General features: G+C 38.6%; 1 protein-coding gene across 4 annotated transcripts in view; it reads left to right on the top strand.

Annotated features, from left to right (window-relative positions):
• The window catches only part of LOC103724228 (squamosa promoter-binding-like protein 9), a 38,148-nt gene that overhangs the window by 5,896 nt on the left and 5,662 nt on the right, over window positions 1-26,590 (top strand). For all 4 annotated transcript variants that reach the window (XR_015975782.2, XR_005511407.3, XM_008815422.6 and 1 more), the window contains exons 3-7: window positions 1,595-1,851; window positions 1,995-2,069; window positions 2,178-2,285; window positions 15,169-15,286; window positions 20,327-20,462. Coding sequence is in view for 2 of the 4 variants with exons in the window: in XM_008815422.6 (XP_008813644.3) it covers window positions 1,595-1,851; window positions 1,995-2,069; window positions 2,178-2,285; window positions 15,169-15,286; window positions 20,327-20,462 (694 nt within the window). In the remaining 2 variants the exon portion in view is untranslated. The remainder of the gene's footprint in view (window positions 1-1,594; window positions 1,852-1,994; window positions 2,070-2,177; window positions 2,286-15,168; window positions 15,287-20,326; window positions 20,463-26,590) is intronic.

Genomic DNA, 26,590 nt, shown 5'->3' with positions numbered 1-26,590 from the left:
CTTCTTGCTTTTTACTACGTTAGCTATTCATTTGAGCCCTCAGTCATTATATTCTATCCGAGTTATTGGTATATCTTACGCCTTATAAAATTTCTTCACCCTTAATATCTCATTCCATGTTGGTGATATCATCAACTGAGCTGGTTGAGACACTGTATTTTAAAACCCTTTTTGGCATCCAAACAAAGAGCTTGCATTGAATCCTCCAAGCATCCTCCAAGTATACTTAATACATAAAAAGTGCTATGTCATCAGGAAGCTTGTACATGTTAATTATCTCTCAGCCACTTTGAATCAACTTGAATTTGGTAACAATTGATGGAGGCTAGAATCTAAAGTTAGGTTTTCACTTTTAGCATGCCATAAGGCTTTTTAAATCAAGGATATTGGTGTTGATATGCAGGTTCGTATTGTATTTTGTGTACCTTGCCAGCAAGATATGGGCATAATATCGGGATATGTAGTGTTCTGTTATGCATGCAGATCCATTCCTGTTTGCCTATTGGCATGGACTGGGGTAGACTGGTATGGATTGATACATGCCCTCTCTTTTGCCATGCCCTGGTGTGTAATGGCCATAACACCATGTGGTGTCATATGTTGATAATTGTACCTTTCCATATTGTGATTGGCACAGGAGTAGCATGTGGTACTTTTAATCCACTTTTCTACATATTCTTATGTGTAATTAAGCACTCATTTACCTTTCACGCCACTAAAATAAAAATTGATACCATTGCACACTTCTTGATAACTACCTCTTAGACAAGATGGTCTAAATTCATCTACTTTGCCAAGATGATAAATTTCAAACCCTTCTTCTCAGTACATGCTTTGAAAACCTTACATTGTTTACCTCTAGCAATAAAAAATATCAGTTTCTTTTGTTGACATGTTTCAAAGCAGGTTATATTAAACTTCTAAAAGTAGTAAATTGCAACGATATCTTCCAGTTCAAATGGACACTTCTCTAATTGACATATAGAGTACAACACCGAAGAATGACCAAAAGACACAACCATAATGCTAAAGGGAAACAAGGGCTTGACAGTTCTCCTTTAAGGTTTCATTGGATTTACCACGAGAAGAGAGCTTCTCTTTGTTCCTAACCACGATCATTAATTCATAGCAATGAGTTTCCATGTACATAGAACCTTCAAAATTGTTCCTAAGCCAATTGGAGTACTCAAAAGTTGAGCTACCAACTATAATGTCTTACCTCGGACATTTTTTTTGGGCAGTCAATTAAGAAAGACACTACTGACCACTGAGACATATTAACATATATTCCTTTTTAAACAGAATATACTTTCTGTTTAAACAAAGACTTTAAAGAACACTCTTTCAAGTAAAATGCTCCGTACATCCTTTTGTAAAAATTCTGTTAGATTCTAGATCAATGTGCCCTTTATTACTAGTATAGTTCTAGTAGCAAGTGCTTTAGTTGTTTTCTATCCATCATATGCTTATTTGGACCCTAGTTCTGGTTTAAATTTCAGTCTGTATTAACTTGGCTTGCTAATCGTCTTTGAAAATGAGATTTGCTGTATACACATCTTGTTTATTTAGTTTTGCTTGCTTCTGTATTGTTCAGAGACATTAGATGGATTTGCATGTGGTACAGTTGAGACATCTGTAAGCAACAAACTGAGGGAGAGAGAAACACTATTAGAATCTGAAGATGGGCATGGTTCTCCATTTCATTCTCTTAGTAGTTTCAATAATGTTCATAGCAACAGCATCATGTCTTTTGTTGCCTCAGATGAAGCCCAGAGAGAAGAAAAAATTGATAATTCTAAATCTGGCCTTTCTTCAACATTTTGTGACAATAAGAGTGCTTATTCATCTGCGGTAGGTTCCTATTTCTTCATCATCCTAGCAATTCAGGTCATACTTTTTCTTGGTAATGCCTTAGCTAGGTCTATTCATGTATGGCAGCAATATTATGCTTTGATTTTATTGCATGAAGAAAATGATGCATTACGTGTTTGTAGTGTCCGACAGGTCGTATATCATTCAAGCTTTATGACTGGAACCCCGCAGATTTTCCTAGACCACTTCGCCACCAAGTACTCTTAGAAAATTATAACTGCAATTTAATACTTTAAGTGAAATAATTGCTTTCTGCCTGGAGTTGCTAAAGGTCAACGAGTTCGTCTTGTTCTTTGAACATGCAGATATTTCAATGGCTGGCAAGTATGCCTGTTGAGTTGGAGGGTTATATCCGTCCTGGATGTACCTTGTTGACTGTATTTATTGCAATGCCACAGTTCATGTGGGAGAAGGTAATAGACTTTCCCTATTAAAGAACTCCCCCTTTAAAGAGCACAGTATGTCCTTGGTTCATCATTAGGATGGTAGGATCCTTGATTCTTCCTGCACTACTTGTGTCAAAACCTACACTATTTATGATTCCAAGAAATTATCTCATATTGCACCATTATTTGAACTTTGAAGCTATGTATTAGTTATCCTTAGCATGGAAAACAATAAAATATTAAATTACCTTTTACTGTGTTTATGCATTATTGCACCTTAGTAATTAATATCTGACGTTTTGATATGCTTTTTCTAGTGTAATACTTCTTAAAGACAGCAATAGAAGTGGCTTTGTCATATGCACTGGAGTTTTGTATAATAAATTAGGTGCACTGTGCACATTCAGAAGATACATGGTAGCTGGGAGGATGGATTGGAGTTGCTTGACTAATTACCAACATGACTGGGTTTTTGTTGTGATGGTGGGGTCATTTGCATAACATGCAATGATCGGTGATCCGATTTGAGCCAGCTTGTTAGAAAGAGGGCATAGACCATAAAAGCCTAAACTAAAGTTGTGATGAAGGATTTGAACAAGTACACGAGATGATAATGGCCAGCAATAATATCAAGTGGTGCAATGTAATCTTCAATGTGGTCCAACATTATTGGGTATGCTATTTTCCCCTCCTTTTTTTGGCTATCAAGACCTCAATGATAACATCTTTAATTTGTTGGCGTACTTTTATGTGGTAAGATTGCATGTGCACAAGAATAGCAGACATAGAATATGTGTGGTAACTCTTGGGTTGCTTAGAAGTAACAAAGTATATACCGAGATGTGTTTTGGATGTGTGAGAAAGTCAGCGAAGGGGCTCAAACTGGGAAACAAGAGGAGCATAGACCAAGCGGATCTAGATTGAAGTTATGAAGTTATTTCAACAAGTTTAAATGGATGACAACCCAATAATAGTGTGAGGACCTGTGCGGGCGTGTGCGTAGTCCCACATCGGTTATTCACCGAGGAGATCTTGGGTACTTATACAGGGCTAAAGAACCCAAAAAATACCTTCCAGTTAGCTTTTTGGGTGAGGTCCTGGGTTGTGATAAATGGTATTGGAGCGGACTTGGCCCATGGCCTATGTGGTCTAGGGGACACTGCAACACGAGTTTATAGAGGCTGACCATAGGCCTATCGTGGTGCTTGTGATTAGATATGAATGGATTTGCACCCTTAGCCTGATGAGGACGTCAGAGCTTGAACAGAGGGAGTATGTGAGGATCCGTGTGGGCATGTGTTTAGTCCCACATTAGTTATTCACCGAGGAGATCTTGGGTACTTATACATGATTAAGAAACCCAAAAAATACCTTCTGGCTAGCCTTTTGGGCGAGGTCCTAGGTTGTGATAAATAGTCAATGACATATTATAGGCTTCGCAAATTTTAACTAAGTTGGTGTTGCTGGGGGACATGGTCAAGACCCTTGTGGATGGTGGACCCAAAATTTCCTATTGTAGCTATTCAATGTATAGATTTTGTCCAAAGAGGCCCCATTTATTTAAGCATCATAAGCTCACAATTCTGAACTTTATGTCCAAACATAAAAAGAAACGTCAATTGGATGGTGCCTTTTTGATGGGACCATACTTACCCAAAGGGATTAACTCCATCTTTAAGTCAACGGGTTCAAGCATGAAAATGGGTCTCTTTCAAAAACTTGGCATTTTCTGAATTAAACAGTTTTGGAGACCACACTTTCAAGTCTTACTACCAAAAAAATCATTAATTTAACTTTTATAAAGGACACTCAGGTTAATGAGTTTGTCTTGTGATACATGCAAGAATGCTGGATAAAAAGAGCAAGCAGAAAAATATATTAAAGTAAACAAAAATGATAAGGATATCAATTCCCTAGGAATGGAGTCCTGCAGGAGAAGTTGAAGCAGAATATTGAACTGTCGGATTACCCCCGCACGCGTTGTGACGATCGCAGCGGAAAGACGCGTGGGGTCGTTCATCTCATGAACGTTTTAGGGAACGTAGATTTCAAAATTTTTTTAGAGTTCTCTAACTCTAAATTTATAAAATCTAAAGGAAAGATTAAAATTAAAAGACTAGATTAATTCCAGATCTACTACAATTCCTAATTGTATAGAATTTATAAAAAATTAATCTTTATTTTTGAGCAGGTAGAACTTCACCACTATCTGATGATCGTTGGATTTTTGGTTCGCTCGAAGCCGCAAAAGCGTCCGGCCTCTATAGGTATCCACACGAGGTACAGATCGCTCCAAGATCTCACTGGGGTGCTAGCTCCCTTGCAGAGATCATCTTTGATGGCTGAATTCCTCTCCCTTTAATCAACCCCTTGCTACTTTGCGAGGAAGAAGGAGGACGACGAAGGTCGAAGAGGAGGAAGAAGAAGAAGACGCCTCTTCTTTATTCTTTGCTCACGCCAAGGAGGGAGAAGGGAAGAGGGTGGCAGCTGCAAGGAGGCTTCAATACTTCTATGCCTCACGCCTGGTCCCTTTAAATGGGCATCTCATGCCCACACAAACAAGGAATAATTTCAACAATCAATCACTCCTTGATTCATCTCTCTGAAATCAGCCACACCCCTTAATTATATCACAACCCTTAAAGAGTTTGGAGAGAATCCAAGGGACGTGCTCGTGCCATGTGGCAATCCGTGTAAACCTACTGCAGCCAATCTGCACCACAAGGACCCTTAGGGCCCATGTTTATGCTCGTCAAACTACAGCAACCTCACCGTGATTAGCTAAGGCATCGCAGGTCTGAGTACTAGTCATACAACTGCAGCATCAAGTAAGTCACTGACGAGTGGATAGACATCCAAGTGACTTCTTGTTTTGGTCACGCTCAGTACCTTTGTTCTCTAACAAGCACTTGCACAATCATCCTAGTGCCCCCACACTATGGACTTAAGACTCGTCTATCAAGGAAAGTGATTTGTGCACTAATCTTATCGGATCGATCACCGTCCTTCGTGATGATCCATCGATCAGGAGCTATTCAGGAATTAACTATTAATTACACATGCCTTAAATTCTCAACTCTTGAGAATGTGTTATTATTTTATTAATTCCTAGGATGATTCATGGACACATAATAACACGAATGAACAAAATGCCTAATTTTATTAATTGATAAAAGATTAAATATAAATTTCATGCCTCCAGAACAATTACAATGCTTCTGCCAAATTAGCTTCTAGGGTATACTCCTAACATTCTCCCACTTGCACTAAAGCCAATCAGACATATATCTAAGCTCCATCTTCTCAAGATGTGTTTCTGTCTTTTGCTGACTCAGTTGCTTAGTGAATGGGTCTGCTACGTTATCTGTGGAGTATACTCTCTGCACCTCTATATACTTCTTTTCGAGGTAGTTGCGTATCAGGTGATATCGTCGCTCTATGTGCTTGGACTTCTGGTGAGACCTCGGCTCCTTAGCCAGTGCTATGGTGCCATTGTTGTCGCAGTAGAGTGTGATGGCATCTGATGACATCACGCCTAACTCTTCAACAAACTTTTTGTACCAGAATGCTTCCTTTGCAGCTTTAGAGGCGGCAATATACTCAGCTTACATGGTAGAATCTGCAATGATTGGTTGTTTGGAACTCTTCCTATTTACCGAACCACCATTGCACAAGAACACATATCCTGATGTAGACTTTCTATCATCAATGTCAGTCATAAAGTCTGAATCTGTGTATCCTTCTATCTTTAATTCTGATCCTCCTTCAAAGACCAAGAACATATTCTTAGTTCTTTTTAAGTACTTAAGAATGTTCTTCACAGCTGTCCAGTGCTCTTTACCTAGATTCGACTGATATCTGCTTGTGACACTCACAGCATGTGCTATATCAGGTGGTGTACATAGCATGGCATACATGAGGCTTCCTATAGCCGAAACATAAGGAATCTTGCTCATGCATTGAATCTTTTCTGATGTATTGGGGCACATCTTCTTGGAGAGATGAATCCCATGCCTAAGGGGTAACAATCCCCTTTTAGAGTTTTCCATGCTGAACCTCTTCAGCACTTCCTCTATGTACATTTTCTGTGATAGGCCAAGTATCTTTTTAGATCTATCTCTATAGACTTTAATTCCCAAAATGTAGGATGCTTCCCCAAGGTCTTTCATGGAGAATTTCTTAGACAACCATACCTTGACCGAAGTAAGCATGGGAATATCATTCCCAATTAGGAGGATATCATCCACGTACAATACGAGAAATATAATAGCCCTTCCACTAACCTTCTTATAAACACATGGTTCCTTTTTGTTTTTGATGAAATCAAACGATTTGATTACATCGTTAAAACGAGTGTTCCAACTTCGAGATGCTTGCTTTAGTCTATAGATGGACCTTTGTAGTTTGCAGACCTTGTGATCACCATCACTGGAAGTGAAACCCAAAGGCTGCTTCATATAGATATCTTCTTCAAGATATCCATTTAGAAAAGCAGTTTTCACATCCATCTGCCATATCTCATAATCATGATATGTTGCCATGGCAAGCAATGTTCGAATGGACTTCAGTATGGCTACAGGTGAAAAGATTTTCTGATAGTCAATGCCTTCGCGCTGACTATAACCTTTCGCCACTAGCCTTGCCTTATAGGTCTCCACCTGGTCATCCGAACTTATTTTTCTCTTGTAGATCCATTTGCATCCAATAGGTACTATACCTTCTGGTGGATCTACTACGGTCCAGACTTGGTTGGTATGCATGGAGTCCATCTCTGGCTTCATCGCTTCCAACCATTTCTCGGAATCGATGTCTAATATCGCCTCGTTATAGCTATTGGGATCCTTAGAATGATCCCTATTTTCCACGAGGAATACTTCCTTTACTTCCTCTGTAAGCATACCTAAGTACCTTTCAGGAGGATGGAAAATCCTACTAGATCTACGAGGTGGAGGAGGTTCTGCATGTATTGGCTCAATGTGAATAGGTTTTATAAGTATAGTGGCTTGTTGCTCTTCAGAGACTTTCTCCTCGAGCTCAATTTTTCTCCCACTGTCTTTATCAAGGATAAACTGTTTTTCCAGAAAAACAGCATATCGGCTCACAAACACTTTGTGATCCTCTAGGACGTAAAAATTGTATCCTAATGTTTTCTTAGGATATCCTATAAGACGAGCACTAACTGTCCTAGCCTCTAACTTGTCCGCCTGTTGTCGCTTGACGTGGGCCGGACATCCCCAAATCTTGAGATGACCAAGACTTGGTTTTTTACCATGCCATATCTCATACGGTGTGGTAGGAACAGACTTAGAGAAAACTCTATTCAATATATAAATTGCTGAAAGTAGGGCATCTCCCCAAAGGAATAAGGATAAATCAGTAAAGTTCATCATGGACCTGACCGTATCCAATAGGGTCCGATTCCTCCTCTCTGACACTCCGTTGAGCTGAGGTGTTCCAGAAAAGGTCCATTGTGAAACTATACCATTTTCTTTAAGATAATCATGGAATTCTCCACTTAGGTATTCGCCTTCTCGATCTGATTGAAGAACCTTAATGAGTTTTCCTGTTTATTTTTCTACTTCATATCTGAACTCTTTGAACTTTTCAAAAGCTTCAGACTTATATCTCATAAGATACACATACCTATACCGAGAACAATCATCGGTAAATATTATGAAGTAAGAATAACCTCCCCTAGCTTGCACATCGAATGGGCCGCACACATCAGTGTGTACTAGGGTAAGTATTTCAGTGAACCTCTCCCCGTGTCCTACAAAGGGTAATTTGGCTATTTTTTCTTGAAGGCAGGATTCACAAATCGGATATGACTCGGAAGTCAATAAGCCTAGAAGTCCATGTTTCTCCAATTTGTTTATTATGTCTTCTTCTATATGACCAAGTCTGAGGTGTCACAAATACTTTTGATTTATCTCATCTCTAGATCTTTTAGATCCTATAGTACTCACTGTTTGTTCAGATACATTCACAGACACATCCAAATATAAGTGATAGAGACTGTCAATCATAAAACCACGTGCAACTATTTTATTTCTCAAATAAATAGAACAATAGTCTTTATTGAAATTGAATTCAAAATCTTTCTGTGCTAGACAAGATACAGAAATCAAGTTTCTGCTAGCAACAGGTTAATAATAACAATCCCTAAGTATCAAACTAAATCCAGACGGTAATCGTAGAGGGTAGGTGCCCACAGCAATAGCAGCAATTCTTGCTCCATTGCCAACCCGGAGGGTTACCACACCTTCCGTAAGTCTTCTACTTTCCTTTAGACCCTGCATACTAGTGCACAAGTGAGCACTAGAACCAGAATCTATAATCCAATTGGAAGTAGAAGCAACCGTTAGATTAGTTTCAATAATGAGCATATCTGACATACCTTCAGAAGGCGTGTCATCCTTCTTGCTCTTTATACTCCCCATGTAGATTGGACAGTTTCTCTTCCAATGGCCATCTTCGTTGCAATGGAAACACTTTCCCTTGTCTGCGGCCTTTTTCTTTGGAACATCCTTCTTTGGCTTCTTCTCGGTCTTTTGCTTCTTTGCAGACTTCTTCTTCCAGGTAGACTTTCTCTTAGAAGTAGAAGTCAACTCGGCAGCGAGAACTGTGCCCCTTGAACTCTTCAAGGTTCCCTCAGTTGTTACCAACATATTTAACAATTCAAGTTTGGTGCATTCAATCTTGTTCATGTGGTAGTTTACAATAAACTGCCCATATGAAGAAGGGATTGCAGGATCAAATCAGTTTGCAATTCATTGTGCATGTTCATGCCGAGCTTCTCAAGCTCCTCCAAGTCCTTTATCATGGTCAGACCATGATCATGGACAGACTGCCCTTCGCGCATCTTGGCCTTGAAGAGCCTCTTGGACACTTCAAATCGAGCTGTGTGACTCTGTTTACCATACAACTCTTGCAAGTGATTCAATATGTCTCTGGCAGTCCTCATGTTCTCATGCTGGCATTGTAGTTCATTGGACATGGATGCCCAATATAGCACCTAACTTTATTGTCATCATCCATCCACCTAGCATGCGTCTCATGCTGCTCAGCATTCGGACGATTTGGTAACACTGGGGCATCATGGTCTAGTACATACCCTAATTTCTCACAACTTAAGACAATTTTCAAGTTGCGGAGCCAATCTTTATAATTGGGTCCGGTCAATCGGTTGTTCTTAAGGATGCAGGTTAAGGAATTAGAGGTTGACATTTTTATCTGCAGAGAGTAAAAATTCTAGTTAGAGTTTTGTACTTGAATTTGAATTTTTATTTGTTTTAGGAACTTTTAAAACAAACATCTCCCACTATTTTCTCGAATCTCCTATACTCCTCTAGTAGAAAAACGGAAACCTGCGATTCTAGGTTTTAAGTGGGGTGCTACGGTCCCACCAATTTACATGCCACCTCACTTAACAGTTATTGGTAACACATAAACGATGAGTGTACAACTCTTTGTATAATGCTTTATTAACAAATTGTAGCCAACTTGGTCTCCAAGTCATAAGGGCCTCACCTAACAGTTATTGGTCATGTTCCTTGGTTAAGTCAGACCCACCATAATTTCTGCAGAAGTAAAGTCATCATTAGGTCATCACGTAACAGTTATTGGTCCCCAACCCCATCTTTACCCCACAACATCTCATGCTAATAGAGAGGTCCAGCCCTCCGATGCAATTTGCTCACTGTGTCCAGCCGAGACAAATTAACGCCGGAAAGACCTTAGCAACTCTACTACGGTGGAAGACCTCTAGACTTAATATTAGGTAATCTAGTCTTAGTGATTCCAACTTTGAGCTATTCATAGGAGATAATCGATCAATTAGCCAGGTAAGCAGGTGGGAGGCTCTCCTTACTTAGAGAGTAAGATCCTAATTAAGTAACCACCTTTAACGCTTTCCTAGACACCAATTAGATCAATTAATCAAATATGGCTAGCTCAATGTATCGTTCACTCTCGACTGATTGAGGAGGTTTTAGGTATCGAATGGGGTTTACATCTTATGTAAATATGAAACTGCTTTCATATGTTATGCATTTACATCTTATGTAAATGTCATATTGTTTAGGTTTACATCCTATGTGAATATGAAACCCTTTGCATATGTGTTTACATCTTATGTAAATGGCATATTAGTTTAGGTTTACATCTTATGTAAATGTCCTAACCTATCTGGGTTTTTATTCACATCTTATGTAAAAATTGCTTAACATATATATACATCTCATGCATATATTAATTTGCCTTTTTAAGCACAATCCTAAACAAAATTATCCTTTAATAAACATTATTCTATGATTTAATCATATCTTATGCATATCATGCATATATCAATTTTCTTTTAAGCATAGGCATAAATAGAAATTTATCTTTTATGATTATGAATCTTTGATTGAATCTTGTCAAATACTTCTTATGTAATTTTAGATCTGAAAATTTTAATTAAATATGCTATCAACTGAAATTCTGATGATGCAAGATATGATTTTAATTATTGCAATCTTATTGTAATTAAAATTAATCATGCAAGATATAGATTTTTCAAACAAAAATCTGCATGCGGAAATCAGAAATTTCAGCACGCAGAAATTTCAGCAAGCATACAAATTTTTCAGATCTAAATTAAATCCTAATCAAGCCTATCAATTTTAATCTAAATCCCATAAACACGGCTCTGATACCACTGTCGGATTACCCCCGCACGCGTTGCGACAATCACAGCGGAAAGACACGCGTGGGGTCGTTCATCTCATGAACGTTCTAGGAAACGTAGATTTCAAAAATTTTCTAGAGTTTTCTAACTCAGATTTATGAAATCTAAAGGGAAGATTAAAATTAAAAGACTAGATTAATTTCAGATCTACTACAATTCCTAATTGTATAGAATTTATAAAGATTTAATCTTTACTTTTGAGCGGGTAGAACTTCACCGCTATCTGATGATCGTAGGATTTTTGGTTCGCTCGAAGCCGCACAAGTGTCCGGCCTCTACATGTATCCACATGAGGTACAGATCGCTCCAAGATCTCACTGGGGTGCTAGCTCTCTTGCAGAGATCACCTTTGATGACTGAATTCCTCTCCTTTTAATCAACTCCTTGATTACTTTGAGAGGATGAAGGAGGACGACGAAGGTCGAAGAGGAGGAAGAAGAAGAAGACGCCTCTTCTTTCTTTGCTCACGCCAAGGAGGGAGAAGGGAAGAGGGTGGCGGCTGCAAGGAGGCTTCAATACTTCTATGCCTCACGCCTGGTCCCTTTAAATGGGCAACTCATGCCCATACAAACAAGGAATAATTTCAACAATCAATCACTTCTTGATTCATCTCTCTGAAATCAGCCACACCCCTTACTTAATTCTGTCACAACCCTTACTTAAAAGAGTTTGGAGAGAATCCAAGGGGCGTGCTCGTGCCATGTGGCAATCCGCGTGAATAAGGAGGAGGGGCATCTGCCCCTCCACATGGCGTGGGGACCATGAAAGGAAAGGAGGGGCGGACGCCCCTCCTTTCTTTGTGCGTGTGAGAAGGAGGAGGGGCGGACGCCCCTCCTTTCCTTATTTGCTCCACACGCATGAAGGAAGGGCTCTCTCCCTTCCTTCCATGCATAGGTCACCTAATCCAATTAGGATTTACATGGTCCCACCTGATCAATTGAATTCTAATCCAATTAGAACCCAATGCGTCCTCTAAATTGATTTATGTGAATCCTAATCTAACTAGGACTCAAATTGGATTTTATGAATTAAGTTTCTTATCTAATAAGGAGTTCTAATTAATTAGGCCTTCCCATCCTTATCCAATAAGGTTAAGCCCATGGTCTGCCGTACCGGCCGGTACATACCGGTATCGGATCCTACTGGTACGGTACAGCTACATATTTCGATACCGAACCGTACCGGCCGGTACGGGCCTGTACTGATCAGTCCGTACCGGCTCCAAATTTTTTTTGGCTTTTAGTCCCATCGGTACCGTACCGGTTTGGCTCGGTTTGGTTCGGTACCGTACCGGTACCGATGCCCACCGGTACGTCGGTACAATCGGTACCGCGTATCTTGGTTAAGCCTAATTTAATTAGGTCCAATTAAATCAATTAAATTGCAATCTAATTGCAAATCCTTCTTCTTTCTTTAACTCACTAACTCTTAGCGGGTTAATCCAATTGACATTCAATTTTAATTGCGATTTTTAAATCGCAATCCAACCGTCAGAACGATCAAAACATCTAATGTGTGTGACTCCGTAGGTTCTATTCTGACTGGTAGTGAGATATATTATGATCTCTATTATAATATCATCGAAACTTCTTTCAATGGGTTGAAACGATTTCAGCTCTACTCTTAGGGTTCACTGATCACCAAGTGAATGCCTTCGAGTCTCACAATCCACTAGGGACACCTAGCAGCATATAGTGACAACCCAGCAGAACGGAAGGGATGAACCTTTAGGTGTAGTTAGCGTATGATACAGTACCTCTATCATGGATCCTGACATGACGAAGGTTATGGATAACTCGTCAAACCCCATCGTCTATCTTATGTTAGATTTTTTTGACTCAAGTTCGAGATTGAAAAACTCTTTTTCCAGAACTGCCATGGCCAAGGTCTTTCGAACTTAGTCTAATAAATCACATAGGATCACTCCTAATCTATTAAGGTCGATAATCCCATCTAGATGCAACCCTAATCCGACAGTAAACTTACTGCAGCCAATCTGCACCACAAGGACCCTTAAGGCCCATGTTTATGTGTTCGTCAAACTGTAGCAACCTCACCGTGATTAGCTGAGGCATCGCAGGTCTAAGTACTAGTCATACAACTGCAGCATCAAGTAAGTCACTGACGAGTGGATAGACATCCAAGTGACTTCTTGCTTTGGTCACGCTCAGTACCCTTGTTCTCTAACAAGCACTTGCACAATCATCCTAGTGCCCCCACACTATGGACTTAAGACTCATCCATCAAGAAAAGTGATCTGTGCACTAATCTCATCGGATCGATCACCGTCCTTCGTGATGATCCATCGATCAGGAGCTATTCAGGAATTAACTATTAATTACACATGCCTTAAATTCTCAACTCTTGAGAATATGTGTTATTATTTTATTAATTCCTAGGACGATTCATGGACACATAATAACATGAATGAACAAAATGCCTGATTTTATTAATTGATGAAAGATCAAATACAAATTTCATGCCTCCAGAACAATTACAATGCGTCTGCCAAATTGGCTTCTAAAGCATACTCCTAACATGAACACTAGCTAGCTTTCCTCCCCCAGAACTTTCTTCTTGAATGCAGAGTATGGGAATGCATATGGACTCATTTTGGCATCACCCCCTTCTCCTTATTTGTAGACTTGGAGGGCAGGCTGGTCAACCAAGTGGTGGTCTTTGTAGTTGCTAGACTTGCCACATGTAACGGGTGTTTTCCCCCGAGCTGAGACGAATGTCACACTGCATGGACTTGGTTCAAAATATAAGGGAGGCTCAAGCTTGAGCTGAGTTTGACATACCCTATTCAAGCTTGGCTCATATCAGCTCTAACCTGAGCTGAGTTGAGCTTCCTTTTGGTTCTCTAATCTAACCATGCTCAGGCTCAACTCAATTAAGAGCCAAGCTCCAAAAACTATGTGAACCGAGCTCCAAAAACTATTTGAGTTGGGCTCATTTTCTAATTGTGCTGAGCCTCAATTGAGTTGATCTTGAGTTGTTCATGAGCAGCTAAAATCATTTATAACCCTAGCCACGTGATTGCTTTGGCTTGTGCTACATTGAAGAATTGACACATGGCTTTTTGTATTTAAACCTTTTGGCAAGAGTAGTTTCATATAAGAAAGTTGGGAATGGGCACAATTTAATTGCATGCCATGTAGTAGGGAGGTGGATTGTAACAAGAATATGGGGCACATGGTATCTAAATTTGTGCCATGTGGGAAAAAGAGGTAGTGTATGGAAGAATTAGATTAATGGCAATTTAACTCCATTCTACGTAGCGACAAGGAAATACATGGCATCATCGATCTGTGGCAAGTAGGATGTAAGATGTGGCATTAGAGAATTTTATGACATCTGATAAAGGCAAAAATAAAACATGAGTCTTAGGCTACGATTGGTTATGGAATGTGTAGCGGATAGGTGGATAGCTATCCTTGTTCTTCATTATACCTTTAGAAAGGTACTTATCCCGTGCTCCGAGGATTGGGTTGCTTGATTTCCAATTGGAGTAATAATGGAAGGGAGATGGATGAATATAATAATTAAAAAATAAAATATGGGATGGAAAATAGGAAAGGGAAGAATAACTTTTGCTACAAAGGCGACAGGATAAGAAATTGATTTATTCTGCAAAAATGGGTTATCCCATCTTGACTAGAAATATTTTGTTCTGTAAAAAGCCAACTTGTTTGGCATTATAAGCTATTATCTTTCCTATCCCATCTCCTATATTCGGATTTTATCTAACCAAACACAGCCTTAAGGTTATCAGGCCTTGTAACAATAGCCTCTCTCCTTTAGAACTGCTACTCATTGCAGTAATACTCTTAAGTTGGTTGTTTCCATCTTGTTCTAGAGGCTTATGTAAAAGGCATTCGAATGCATGAGGCTCCTATCATTGCAAGGTCTGAGGAGAGTCAGACGTATGCAGCCTTAACCCCATGTGTGGAGACATTGTTTTCGTGTTTCGAACCCATGACATCCAAGTTAGAATGGAGCAACCTTATCATTGTGCCAAGGCCTGCCCTCTTTTAGAGGCTTATGTGATGAAATCAAATCCAATCTCTTTCTTTCTCATCTATCCATTGAGCGATCTAATTTCAAGTTTGAGAGTGGCATCACCTACCTAATTGGAACATTCTGAATGTTCTTATGTGATTTTATTTGTGTTTTATATAGCTGTCTCAGGATGCAGCTCGCTGTGTAAAAGACTTGGTATGTGCACCTGAAAGTTTGTTTTTGGGAAGAGGCAACATTCATATTTACCTAAATAACATCATTATTCAAGTTTTAGAAGGTATGTCATTGCTCCATTGATTTGGATAGATAAGTTCCATTTATCCTTTATTTTATCTTTATAATGATGATCACTTCATCCTTGCTGAAGTATTTCTTTTTTTTTATAATTAGGCTTATTAGCATTGAAATTTTATGCAACTTGAGATATTCATTGTAGCATGTTTGTTTATGAAAAACTTTGTATAGGTTTGAAATTTCAGCTGAAACAATCTATCTTGGCTGAAACTGATTGATTTTGGCTAATAAGCCCAAACTGAAACTGACCCCTAATCTTGGGTTTCAATTAGTTTTAGGATATTTTTGGATGATTGGGCTGAAAATCTTATTGGATTCATGGATTGAGCTAGTACAACCAGCAAAATCATAGGATCACAGGCCGGGCTAGGTCTATATTCATAAGCACCTAGAAATGGCTTTGGAGTCGTCCGGCCCGAATCCCATAGGGAGAAAAAAAGATCCTTAGCAGTTTCAGCTGAAATTGTTTGGTTTTGGACCTTTTGGTGGTTTCGGCTAGTTTCGACCGAAACTGTTTGTTTTTGGTGGTTTTGGCCAGTTTTGGCTGAAATTGACCGTAAGCAGCTATACACACTTCTTTTAAGTATTATTTTGGCGTTTGCAACTATATCTGGATCATTTCTTTGTTCATTGAAGTACATGGTTTATACTTTATAGTTTATACTTTATATAATATTAATTTTCAGTGATTTTTCTTACATAGTTTATATACTATTAATTTTCAGTGATTTTTCTATGATGAGATGCATGTTTTGAAAAAAATAGTATACTTATCGAGCTGGTAGGCCTCAAGAAACATTGACATGAGAGTAAATCTTACTTCTAAACATCTCTTGATTTGATGTCCAACTTGGTAATACTAATAGATCCCGTTTTCTTTTTAACATCATCACAGAACAACGAACTTTCAACTTTAGTGTGCTAATCAACTCAAATGCATTAGACTTCATAACTGAAATTGTTCCTGCAGATGCACTAAGTATAACTTGGAACGGTTTGAATATTTTCAGAATCGATTTTATATTTGGTTTTTTGTCCATCAAATGTCTGATTCACAAAATAGCGGAGTGCCATCTCATATAGAATGTGGAAAAATGAGAATGATCCAAAAGGCAATATCATGTAATTGGGGTAAGAACGGTGTTATAATTGCATGCTATCTAGCATTGTTGGATCATTGTGGTTGTGCTGCAGCAATTTTGGCTCTTTTTATTGGACATAATTTGATAGTGAAAAGAATAGTTAACAGATTTATGACATCATGTATTATAGGTATTCTCTTGCTACTATTTGAACTATTCCTTGGTTCTTCACTCAACTACTGTCTTCTTTAAATGGCAGATCGCCAAAAAATGTTTGTGTCATTGTTCTAAGTTAGTTGGGAATCAACTTTTGAAGATGGACACTCAGAGCTTGGGAATAGCCTATAAGATTTGAAGAAACTTCTTGAAGAATAGGAAAAGTAATCAATGACAATGTTATGAGTGCAGCCATAATTCTTCAATTTATAAGTAAAACTTAATAAATTGTATGTGTTGTGCTTTGACTTGGTTGCAAAGGAGGATTGAACCAATCTCTAAATGTGATTGCATTTTTGATACTAGAGGCATCATAATTTTTTCAGCCAATCTTTCTTACTGTGAGGAGCCCTATCGAATTTGGGTCCAACAAAATGCCGTTCCACAACTCTTATAATGCGGTGTTTAACAAAGCTTACTAGCATGTTTGTTTTAAGAAATTCTGTTTCTAAATTTAATTAGAGTGCTTTGTATTAGAGTGTTGCAAATGTGTTAAAAAACTGCAAGTGGCAGATGGGTAGTGAAGGTTTTCCTAATGCTTAGTGTTAGAATAGGGCTCAAACTGGGCTAGCTTCAAGTTGGGCTTTAGGCTTGGCTTGAAAGGGTTTGGGCTCAGGTTCGGGATCGGGCAGTAGAGCTCAAGTGAAGATCAGGCCTAGCTTGAGCCCACCCTGAAGCCCGATTTCGAGCTCAACCCACTGCCTAATCCCCTTACACCTTGCACTCCATCTTTGCCTCTCATCTCTCTCCCCTTATATCCCAGTTGTCCCCTCCCTCCTCCCACCTGTCCCCCTCTCTCCACCCTTCCTCTTCAACTTCCATTGTCTCTCTCTCTCTTCCCCCTTCTCACCCCCATTCCCCTCAACCCACCCTCTCCACTTCCTGTCTCTTCTTTCTCTCTCTCTCTCCCCCCCTCATCGCCCTCTCACTTCCCACTTACCTCCCCTCCCTTTTCCTGCCCGCCCCCCTCCCTTGCCTTTTTTTGCCTCCCATCTCTCTCTTTCTCCCTTTTTCCATTCCCTTCTAGATCTCCCCTAGGGGTGGCAATTTTAGTCGACTCATCAGGTACTCGACCCGGCCCGACTTGAATGGGGTGGATTTTACCCGACTTGTGTAAGCTCGGAGTCGGGTATGAGTTTTAGATATAATATCTAAAGCGGGTTTGGGTCGAGCACGGGTAATAGTATGCCTCATCCCAAACCTGACCCGAGCCCGACTCGACATAATATAACCTTAATCCACCCCCTCTCTCGGTTTCCTAGATAGATGATATCCGTCATAGCCCTATTCACCTTAGTTGTCCCTCCCTCTTTTTACTTAGAAATTTATTATTGTTGAAACTTAGAAAACATATATATTCTATGAAAATCACAGCAGTCGATTATTTTTGTTTATTTTGTTTCTAAGCCCTCAATTAATTTGACTTATGTATGAATGTTTCTAATTAGAATATATTGTAGTTATTGATGTATACTAGGATTTTCTCTATCTAAATCAAAAATTGAGTCATAAGAGAATATGCTATAAGCTTCTCCCATTTATATAGTAGCTATAATCTCATTAATTACAGCTATAAGTTATAATTATCCGACCCGACCCGACCCGACCCGATCTGACTTGTCTTGTCTGCCCGACTCAACTAGCCACAACCCGCCCAATCTACTTTACTTGGCTTGAGATGGGTAAGGGGCGGGTATTGGTATAGGGTTTTTAATTGCAAGGAGGGTACAAGTGTTGGCCGACCCGACCCATACCCAGCCTGTTGCCATTCTCCCCTCCTAGAGCACTTTCATCCCCATTGTGCTAGGCTTGGGCATGGGTTGGGCTGATTTGGATTCGGGCTTGGCTCGAGTTGCTTGGAAACCTGCTTTGACCCAACCCCAGTTTGAGCACTATTAATGCCTAGGAAGGCATCCAAAGGTCGAAACAGCCCAATAATGATAAATTTAAAATGATAAACCTAATATCTATATAAAAGTGAATGGTCAAAGGGATTTTGGTTCTTGCCTCTTTGACCATCCACTATTTGATTGGTGACCAGTATGTGGCCGAAGCATGGGCCTCCACTAACTAGCAACCCACCCACTCTATGGATTTTTGCTTGCTTTTGTTTCTTTTCACCTAGTGACTTCGGGGTGGTTCATATTGGCGTTTGAGGTAGGGCTGCTAGCCCAGGCCCGTTTCTGCAGATTTTCTATTGATATCTTATGCCTTTTTTCTAAAAAAAGAAATCCTTCAATTCTTCATCCTGCTCCCAAGCATAAAGTTTAAATGTATGGTGGGACCTTGAGTTACCACCTAACAAGGAAGTGCTGTACCATGGGCTCATGTTTTGTATATTAGATATTTTTAAGTAGAATTTCATAGGAACTTGGATTCTTTCAAAGTAACAACTCCCATCATTATCTCACATTCCCTTCAATATCAATCACATAATACACAACTTATATAGCTGATCTATTTAAATGTAATTTTTAGAAAAAAATCTCCTAAATTTTAAATTTATAAATAATCATTAATTAATGGGTAAAATATGATGCATTTGATATAAATACCTTTTAACCGGTCAAATACATCTATTAAATATGTCTTATGTAGTGTGTATGATCTAGGCTAGGGCCACTAGGCATGTTAATTGCTGAGGTCTCAAATTGCTAGCTTAGACTTCATTAAGTTTAATTCAGGTCTTCACAATCCAAAAAAGATTAGCTTAGCAATAGTTACTTAATTTGGCAAACTTGAATCTAATTTTAACTTGGTTCTCAAGAAATCAAGTCAACACAAGGTTAACACACAAGTGCATTCTATTAACCGTGAAAGGTAAATAGTTTGGTTGGCACCTTCATAAGCAATAATCTCAAGTAGGATGGCCCTATTTAGTTTAGATTCCTTATCAGAGATGTTTATTATTTAAATTCTTTTTTTCTGAAAAATACTGGGGCATCACTTTTGGAATCCAGACTCTCTAGGTGGCCTAAAAGGTGAAAAAAAAATTAAACATCTATCAACTTAGGCAGCAGCACCAAACTATCAATACCTGACTACTGAGGATGGTATTGATTTATGAATTAGTACTAAATTTTCCAAGTTGGTAGTTTGTGTTGATCTTCTACATCTTCTAAATCAATACCATCCTCAATAGTCAAACTTGATGAAAACATTAAGGTGGGCACTTAGGCAGCGACAACACTAGTTTCTTAGAACAGCACTAGCCAAGGGATGGGCTCTTTCTACCCATTCTGTATAATATCTTTTCTTTCCATATTAAAATAGAAACTTATTTTTTGATTATACAATGCATGATTATATGAGGTCGAGTTCGTTATTTATAGAAAGAAATAACTATTTTTTTTCAATGAGAATTTGTAGTACTTGACATGAGAGAAACCTGTCTTTGTATTTTCTAATTAAGAAAAAGATTCTTCAATGATACTCCCCCCCCCCCCCCCCCCACCCAAAAAAAAAAGAAAAAAGATTGTTTCTTTCAGCGCTCCTGCTTGATTTTGTACTTTCCCCAAATGATGAGTCATTAATGATGAATAAATGACCTGGCATCGGTAACTTTACTGAGGCATATGTGCTACTATATATACTTGCTGACCTCTCAAGATTGCTCGTCAATAATTGGTTCCTACACCTCATTCCAAAGAATTGTGCTTGTATCTTGATTGAAAACAATTATAATTCTCAAATGGTGTCTAAGATTATTTTGCTCATGAATTTAGATGGGACATTGTTAAATAGCATCAGGATGGAGGTGCAAGTTCCATGGCTTCATTATGTGTATCCTACTTTTTTCGAGGCCGGCAAACCTATGGAATTTGTAGCCTGTGGCAGTTATCTTGACCAGCCTAAATTCCGGTAAAATCCACTAGATTTAAAACTTTTTGCTGCAACTACATTTTGCACATGTATTTGTCTTAATACTGATTGTTTATCCTTGTTCCAATTTACATCGCAGATACTCTGGCATATTTTTATTCTTAGTGTGTGCAACCACGTGGTTATGAACTGCTATTTCAGCTGACCATTCTTGTATTTTGTGTGCCAATCTTGATATTTGTATGTACTGACATTATTTTGTTATGCAGTTAATCTTTAACTACTAAAGTTTCCCAGGAATTTGGGTAGAGCTAATACAAACACTGGTGGTGAAATTAGTATATATATATTTTTACTACTTGATCAATAGCATTTATTTTTTCTTCTATTCCCCGTGACTTCTCTTATCCTCACATAGTCACATGGGTGTCATGAGTCAGATCATGAAAATGTGGTTGGGTAGTGCATATATAAGGTGAGTGTGAAGTTATGGAAATCTGTCACACTGGACACTATCACAATATGGTTTCTAGTGCTTTGCATGATAAGACTGTTTTGATTGTTTTTTTTTTCTGTCAGAATGTTAGGTTGAGCAACAGAAGTGTTAATCTCTTGGAGATTATAATTTTGCTATTATTTAATAATTACAAAGGGTGATCAAGACAGATGAACATTTGTTTAAAGCCAGCAGCTTTTGAATCTCTTAATCCCTTGGGAGCATATAATTCAGAACCTATGGTCAAGTTATAATTCAATGGTTTCTTTTATTCCTTTTTTATCTTCTATTTTCTTATGCATAAGACCAATATCACTATAGGAGAGAGACATTTGGCAATTAGGGCTGAAATGGATGGGCTATGGATCGGATACTAATATATCCATCCAGGTTGGATGCACTGGTATTGGAACCTGTACTACTTACCCGACAGTACGATACTAGTATTGTGCTGTTTCAATCTGTTTCAGACTCTTTTTTTATTTTCAAATTTTGAGCTAAAATCAGCATATGGTTTGCCAGCTTCAGTTCAAAATTTTAAAATAAAAAAAATAATTCGAAACCCTCTCTTGTTCCACTCTCCCTTGTTCGGAAATGAAGACAGTGAGAGAGAGAAGTGGGAGGAGAAAGAGGAAGAGAGAGAGAGAGAGGAGGGAGGTAAAGGGATAGGAAGAGGAAGGGAGGGGGAGAGAGGGAGAGAGAGAGAGAGAGAAGAAGCTTCTCGAAGAGCTTTGAAGCGGGCTGTAGGCCGGGACGAAGAAAGATGGAGGGAGAGAGACAACCTACCTCTGATTGTTGTTGGGTTTCAAAGGGGCACGATGGGTTTCTAAGCAGGATGGAGGCCAGAGTATTTTGAAGGGGCCTCCGATGTTTCTCTAGCCTTCGAACATAGCGAATAGGGCGATGGAGCCTTCGACTGAGGGTTTTGAAGTGAGTGAAGAGGATTTTGAAGCAGTTTTGTTCAGTCAGCCTTATATCCCGTTTTGAACCGGTGAACCATGTTGCTAGCCGATTGTTCCGATTCGGTATGCCTTGAACCACGGTTCGGCATTGTTCGTCAATCCTTAACGTCCATATTCACATGCATTGTTATTTGATGAATATGAATGCGGAAACACAAATTAATTGGATGTTAATATTTATTTCCATATCTTTATTTGCTTTTCTTTGACCGGTAGAATAGGAATATGGATATTAGTTGGATGCTAAAATTTATATCCATAGCCTAATAGAGTTGGATATTAAACCAGATTTGAATATATACTTTTTTATCCATTTTCACACCAATATGCTTTGACAAACACATAGCTGAATTAACCAAACATCTAAAATACTTGTGGACAAATAAACGGCATTACATTTACCTGTACTTCTGCTTGACATGACATTTGCAAGGATTTTATATGAGGTATAACAATTTTGTTACTAGGCATCATTTTGATATTTGTGGCATTGGATCAATGCTTTAGGTGCTGCACTTTATGTGACTTGTGGTGCTGGCCTATATTCTATTGGACCATGGTCTACTGTACCGTACTGAATCAAACCGATAAAGTACCGATACAGTACCGGTACCGAAATTGTGGACCTTGTATCTGGCTATATTTTAGTTAGAGTATTTGACTTGTATTTTTTTAGTGTCCTAGGAATTTTTTCAGAGTTGCCCTCTGGTTGCAAAAGCTTAATCTATGGTGAATGAGAAAGGTTTTCTTCTTTTCCAACTGCCGCTTTAGATTTCATAGCGTAATCTATTGTGAATGAGAAAGGTTTTCTTAGATAGAATTTTGGCACCAATTTTTAGTGGGGCTGGAACTGAGGCAGATTCGGTTGGTTGAGGGCTAATCTTAACCCAACCTTTTTATCCCCAACCCTCACCCATCCAAGATCCCATGTTCAGCTAAATTCGGGTTGGGTCGAATTAGCATTGGGTTGGGTTTGGCTCACCGGTGGAGCTACAGGGGCCGAGTGGAGGGCGGGGGGACAATTGCCCCCCTAAAATGGAACTCCTTGAACATGGGTTCTTATAATCGAGAAATTGGTTTCATTTGCCTCGCTACGCCACCCCCCCCCCCCCCCCCCCCCCCCCCCCCCCCCCCCCCCCCCCGCGACCAACCAAAAAAAAAAAAATGGAATCCCTTGAACATGGGTTCGTATAATAGAGAAATTCCTTTCATTTGCTGCCCCATCCCTCATAAAAAAGCCAAAAATATAGGGCTTTAAGAAGTGGACTCTTATAGTTGGATTTCCATGTTTGTTTAGGCGCTCAAAAATAAAAATATTCTCTCAATCTACCTATTACTTAGGATTTCTTTTTAAAATACAAGAAGATCCATTTATGAGTTGGGATCTCCATAGATCACATTTCAAGAGGAGACAAACTATCCTTCAAATCCATGATGTGTTCTAATATATTTTAAGAAATCAGCTATAAATTAATTTTCTTTTAATACTTAACGTGCATATTCTTAACTCTCAAAAAGGATTTGTTCCTTATTTTTTTCTGGTGGGATTTCTTCTTTCTTACTATATTCTCGAGTCCTCGATAATAATAATAACAGTTCCTTCTAAAATGCTCGATTCTCATATATTTTAGGTTTGCTATATAATGTTGTATTTTGACAACTGGATGGTGCTTGATATAGAAAACCCTTTTTATCTTACTTGAAACAATGACAATCTTGCATGTATTAAATATATAACAAATTAGCATTTTCTTGTTAGTTCAACTGGTTACCATATTAGTAAATTAAAAAAAGCTTATGCTACCCACCCCCATCCCCCCTACAAAAAAAACCCCAAAATCCTAGCTCCGCCACTGGTTGGGCCATGTTAATTAGGTTAGATCGGGTTGACTAGAAATTTTAAGCTAGAGGGAATGTTTGTGATGTTTTTGCTGGACTAATATTAATGGGGAGGTCGCAACCATCCATTGACTTTGGAATACACTAACACAATATTATAATTAACATGACTAAAGTCATAGTTGGATGCAACATATAAGTAATCTTATATGAAACATAAATATGAATTATTTATTTATTGGGTTTGGTTCAGGTTGAGTTGGTTTTGGGTTGGCCTAGGGTTGATTTTGTGTTGGGTTTAAGCTCAATCCTAACACCTCAGTTTGAGGTTAGGCTAAAATTCTGGAGCCCAAGCCCCAACCCAAATTTGTAAAACCTCATCCAAACCCTGCCCACCAAGTGGGTTGGATGGGTTAAGTTGTTGAGACCAATCCAAGTTCGACCCCCAATTTTCAATGGGCTGATGATGTGTTCGTATTAGGTTGTATCTTTTTTCCAATCGTTGCATGAAGTTTTGTTGATTTGCCCCATGTCCTATCCCATTTTGATGAAAAAAGGCCCAAGTTTTTTTAGCAGCACAACTTTTGCTGCAGGCTCTATCTGCAAGCCACGTAGAACTTCTAAAAAAAAAGTAAAACATTTACTGAGTTTAGCAATTATTTCCATTGAAAAATGTATGGCCAGATTGAAGTTGTCCACTATAACCTTGAAGTCTATCGAGAAGCCTCATTATAATGGTCAGCTGATAATGTTTAGCCTAATTCATTTTTAGTGAAATTTTTATTGCAGTCTATATAATTCATAATAAAGAAATGTTGAAGGAAAAAAGAAGCAAAACAGAAGAACAAAGTTTTAAGGGAGAGCTGAGAGAAAAAAGAAGAAAAGCATAGAATGACAAACAGTTATATTTCTCTTTTCTATTTCATCTTTTGTGCATTTACGTTTCAAATGTCTGATATGCCTCAGATTTAGAAATGACTGGTTACAATTGGTATACCACAATTAGATTCTAAAAAACCTAGAATGTAAAGAAAGTAAGTAGGCAGCTGGTCACAGATTGCAGCCATCAGTATTTAGAGAACTTGGATTCAACTATTCACTTAAAAGATCCCCTGAGAAGTTCAAGTTTTGAGTAAGTTATCGATGGTATTGAATCATAATTGAGAGGATTATAAGTTTTGAGATGAGATTCAACTGGAATAGAGGGAAAATTTTCAAGAAAAATTGAATGACCTAGGTGTTCAATGGAGGAAATGACTTTATTTACATTTCAAACGTGGATCCTTATTTTTTAATTGACCAATCCTGGAGGTTGAGCATCTTTGAAGTGCTATTGCTTTTGTGATTTATATATACTAATCCGGATGGTGTTTCATGGTCTCAGAATTTGTTTACTCAGAGGCAGAGTAGCAAGCTATTGGTTGCAGCAGGTGATTATTCTATTAGGTACTATATGTTCAATGGTTTAACAAGGTTTGTTTGAGTTGGGTTGAATTGGAAATATATTATCCAGAGGAGATTGATTTAGTAGGTGTCGACGAGTCTGCAGTAGTGAACTCAAGAGATGAGTTTTCTATAACCCATATCTGCTAGATTCAGCCAATTTAAGCTTATGTATCATTCAGTTAAAGTATTAAACAATGGTGTTTACTTGAAGCTGGATTAGATATCTGGCAACAATCGGAATTTTAAAGCTAATTTTAGGGGTTAGCTATTTATTAGCAGAGAGATTTTCAGTTCGTCTCTGCTATCTTGGGTTGCTTTTAAGTATTTTTATGTTTGTGATTTAAATGAAATTATTTGTTTAACAGGAGAGGTTAATTGAGGCTTTTGGGATTTAGAGAGTGACATCATACTGATAATTACTGCTTTAAGTTATTTAGATATGCATATATTTTTTTGAACACCTGAGATTTATGTAAGCATAATGTGTAGTTGCAACTTGCAACCTTTCTTGGAGATGAATTTCTTCAGATTTTAACTGAGTATGTTCCTTAGGTTTGTTCTTCTGACCTTCGAGCTTGTTGCTTGCTTGAGGGTTAATTTTAGAAGAGCTTCATGGTTTGCACCATCATGGGGGTTTGTGAAGCTTTGTTCCTAGCCAGTGTACTTGGTCCTAGGTTGGGGAGTTTACCTTTAATGTATTTGGCTCTTTCATTGAGCAATAGGACTCTGGGGAAGTTGGATTGGTAACTGCTGATTAACAAGGTCAACAAAAGACTGGATGGAAAGGAAACTACTCTCCATTGGAGGCAGTTTGATCTTGATCAATTCAGTTCTTTTTCTTTATCCATGCACTTGGTGTCCATTTACAGGATCCTGAAGTGGGTAGTCAGAAGATTGGACCAGGTTAGAAGAGCTTTTTTTGGAAAGGAGAGGAGAAAGTCCAAAGCTTTTCTTGCCCTATGAACTGGAATGCAGCCGCTATATTTTCCTCAAGAAACAAAACACAATCAGAGCTATGTTTAGCTCTCAGTTTTTCTAAAGAGTGGGGAGTTTTATGTTCTAAAAAAGATAAAGGGGAGTTCTGTTGGGAGTGGGGTAATGGAGAGCTTGTTGTAGTTGCAAGAGTACAGGGCCCTCAGTGTTGGGCTCCCTGTTTCATCCTTTAGTAACTTCGAGGGATGTGTTCTTTGCCCTTTCTATTTCCTCAAGAGAAAAAAAAAATCGGTTTGTTCCTTTTATTGCCTGGGAAAATTTTGTGTGAACTCTACTATCGTTGCTGATGACTAAGAGTAGTAATTCAATATGAAAAACGTTTGAAGCGATCCCTTTGATTCTTTGCATATGGCTGCAGTTTGTATTGGTTGCCAAGGGAGAACAGTTCCATGCAGTGAATTTTGACTTCTATCAGTGGGTTATATGTAAAT

This window comes from Phoenix dactylifera, chromosome 2, assembly GCF_051530095.1.
Source record: "Phoenix dactylifera cultivar Ajwa chromosome 2, Ajwa_hap1_PhDact_Kaust_v1.1, whole genome shotgun sequence".
Classification (NCBI taxonomy): domain Eukaryota; kingdom Viridiplantae; phylum Streptophyta; class Magnoliopsida; order Arecales; family Arecaceae; genus Phoenix; species Phoenix dactylifera.
Note: the sequence above shows the minus strand (reverse complement) of the source record. Positions and strands in the feature narration are given on the sequence as shown.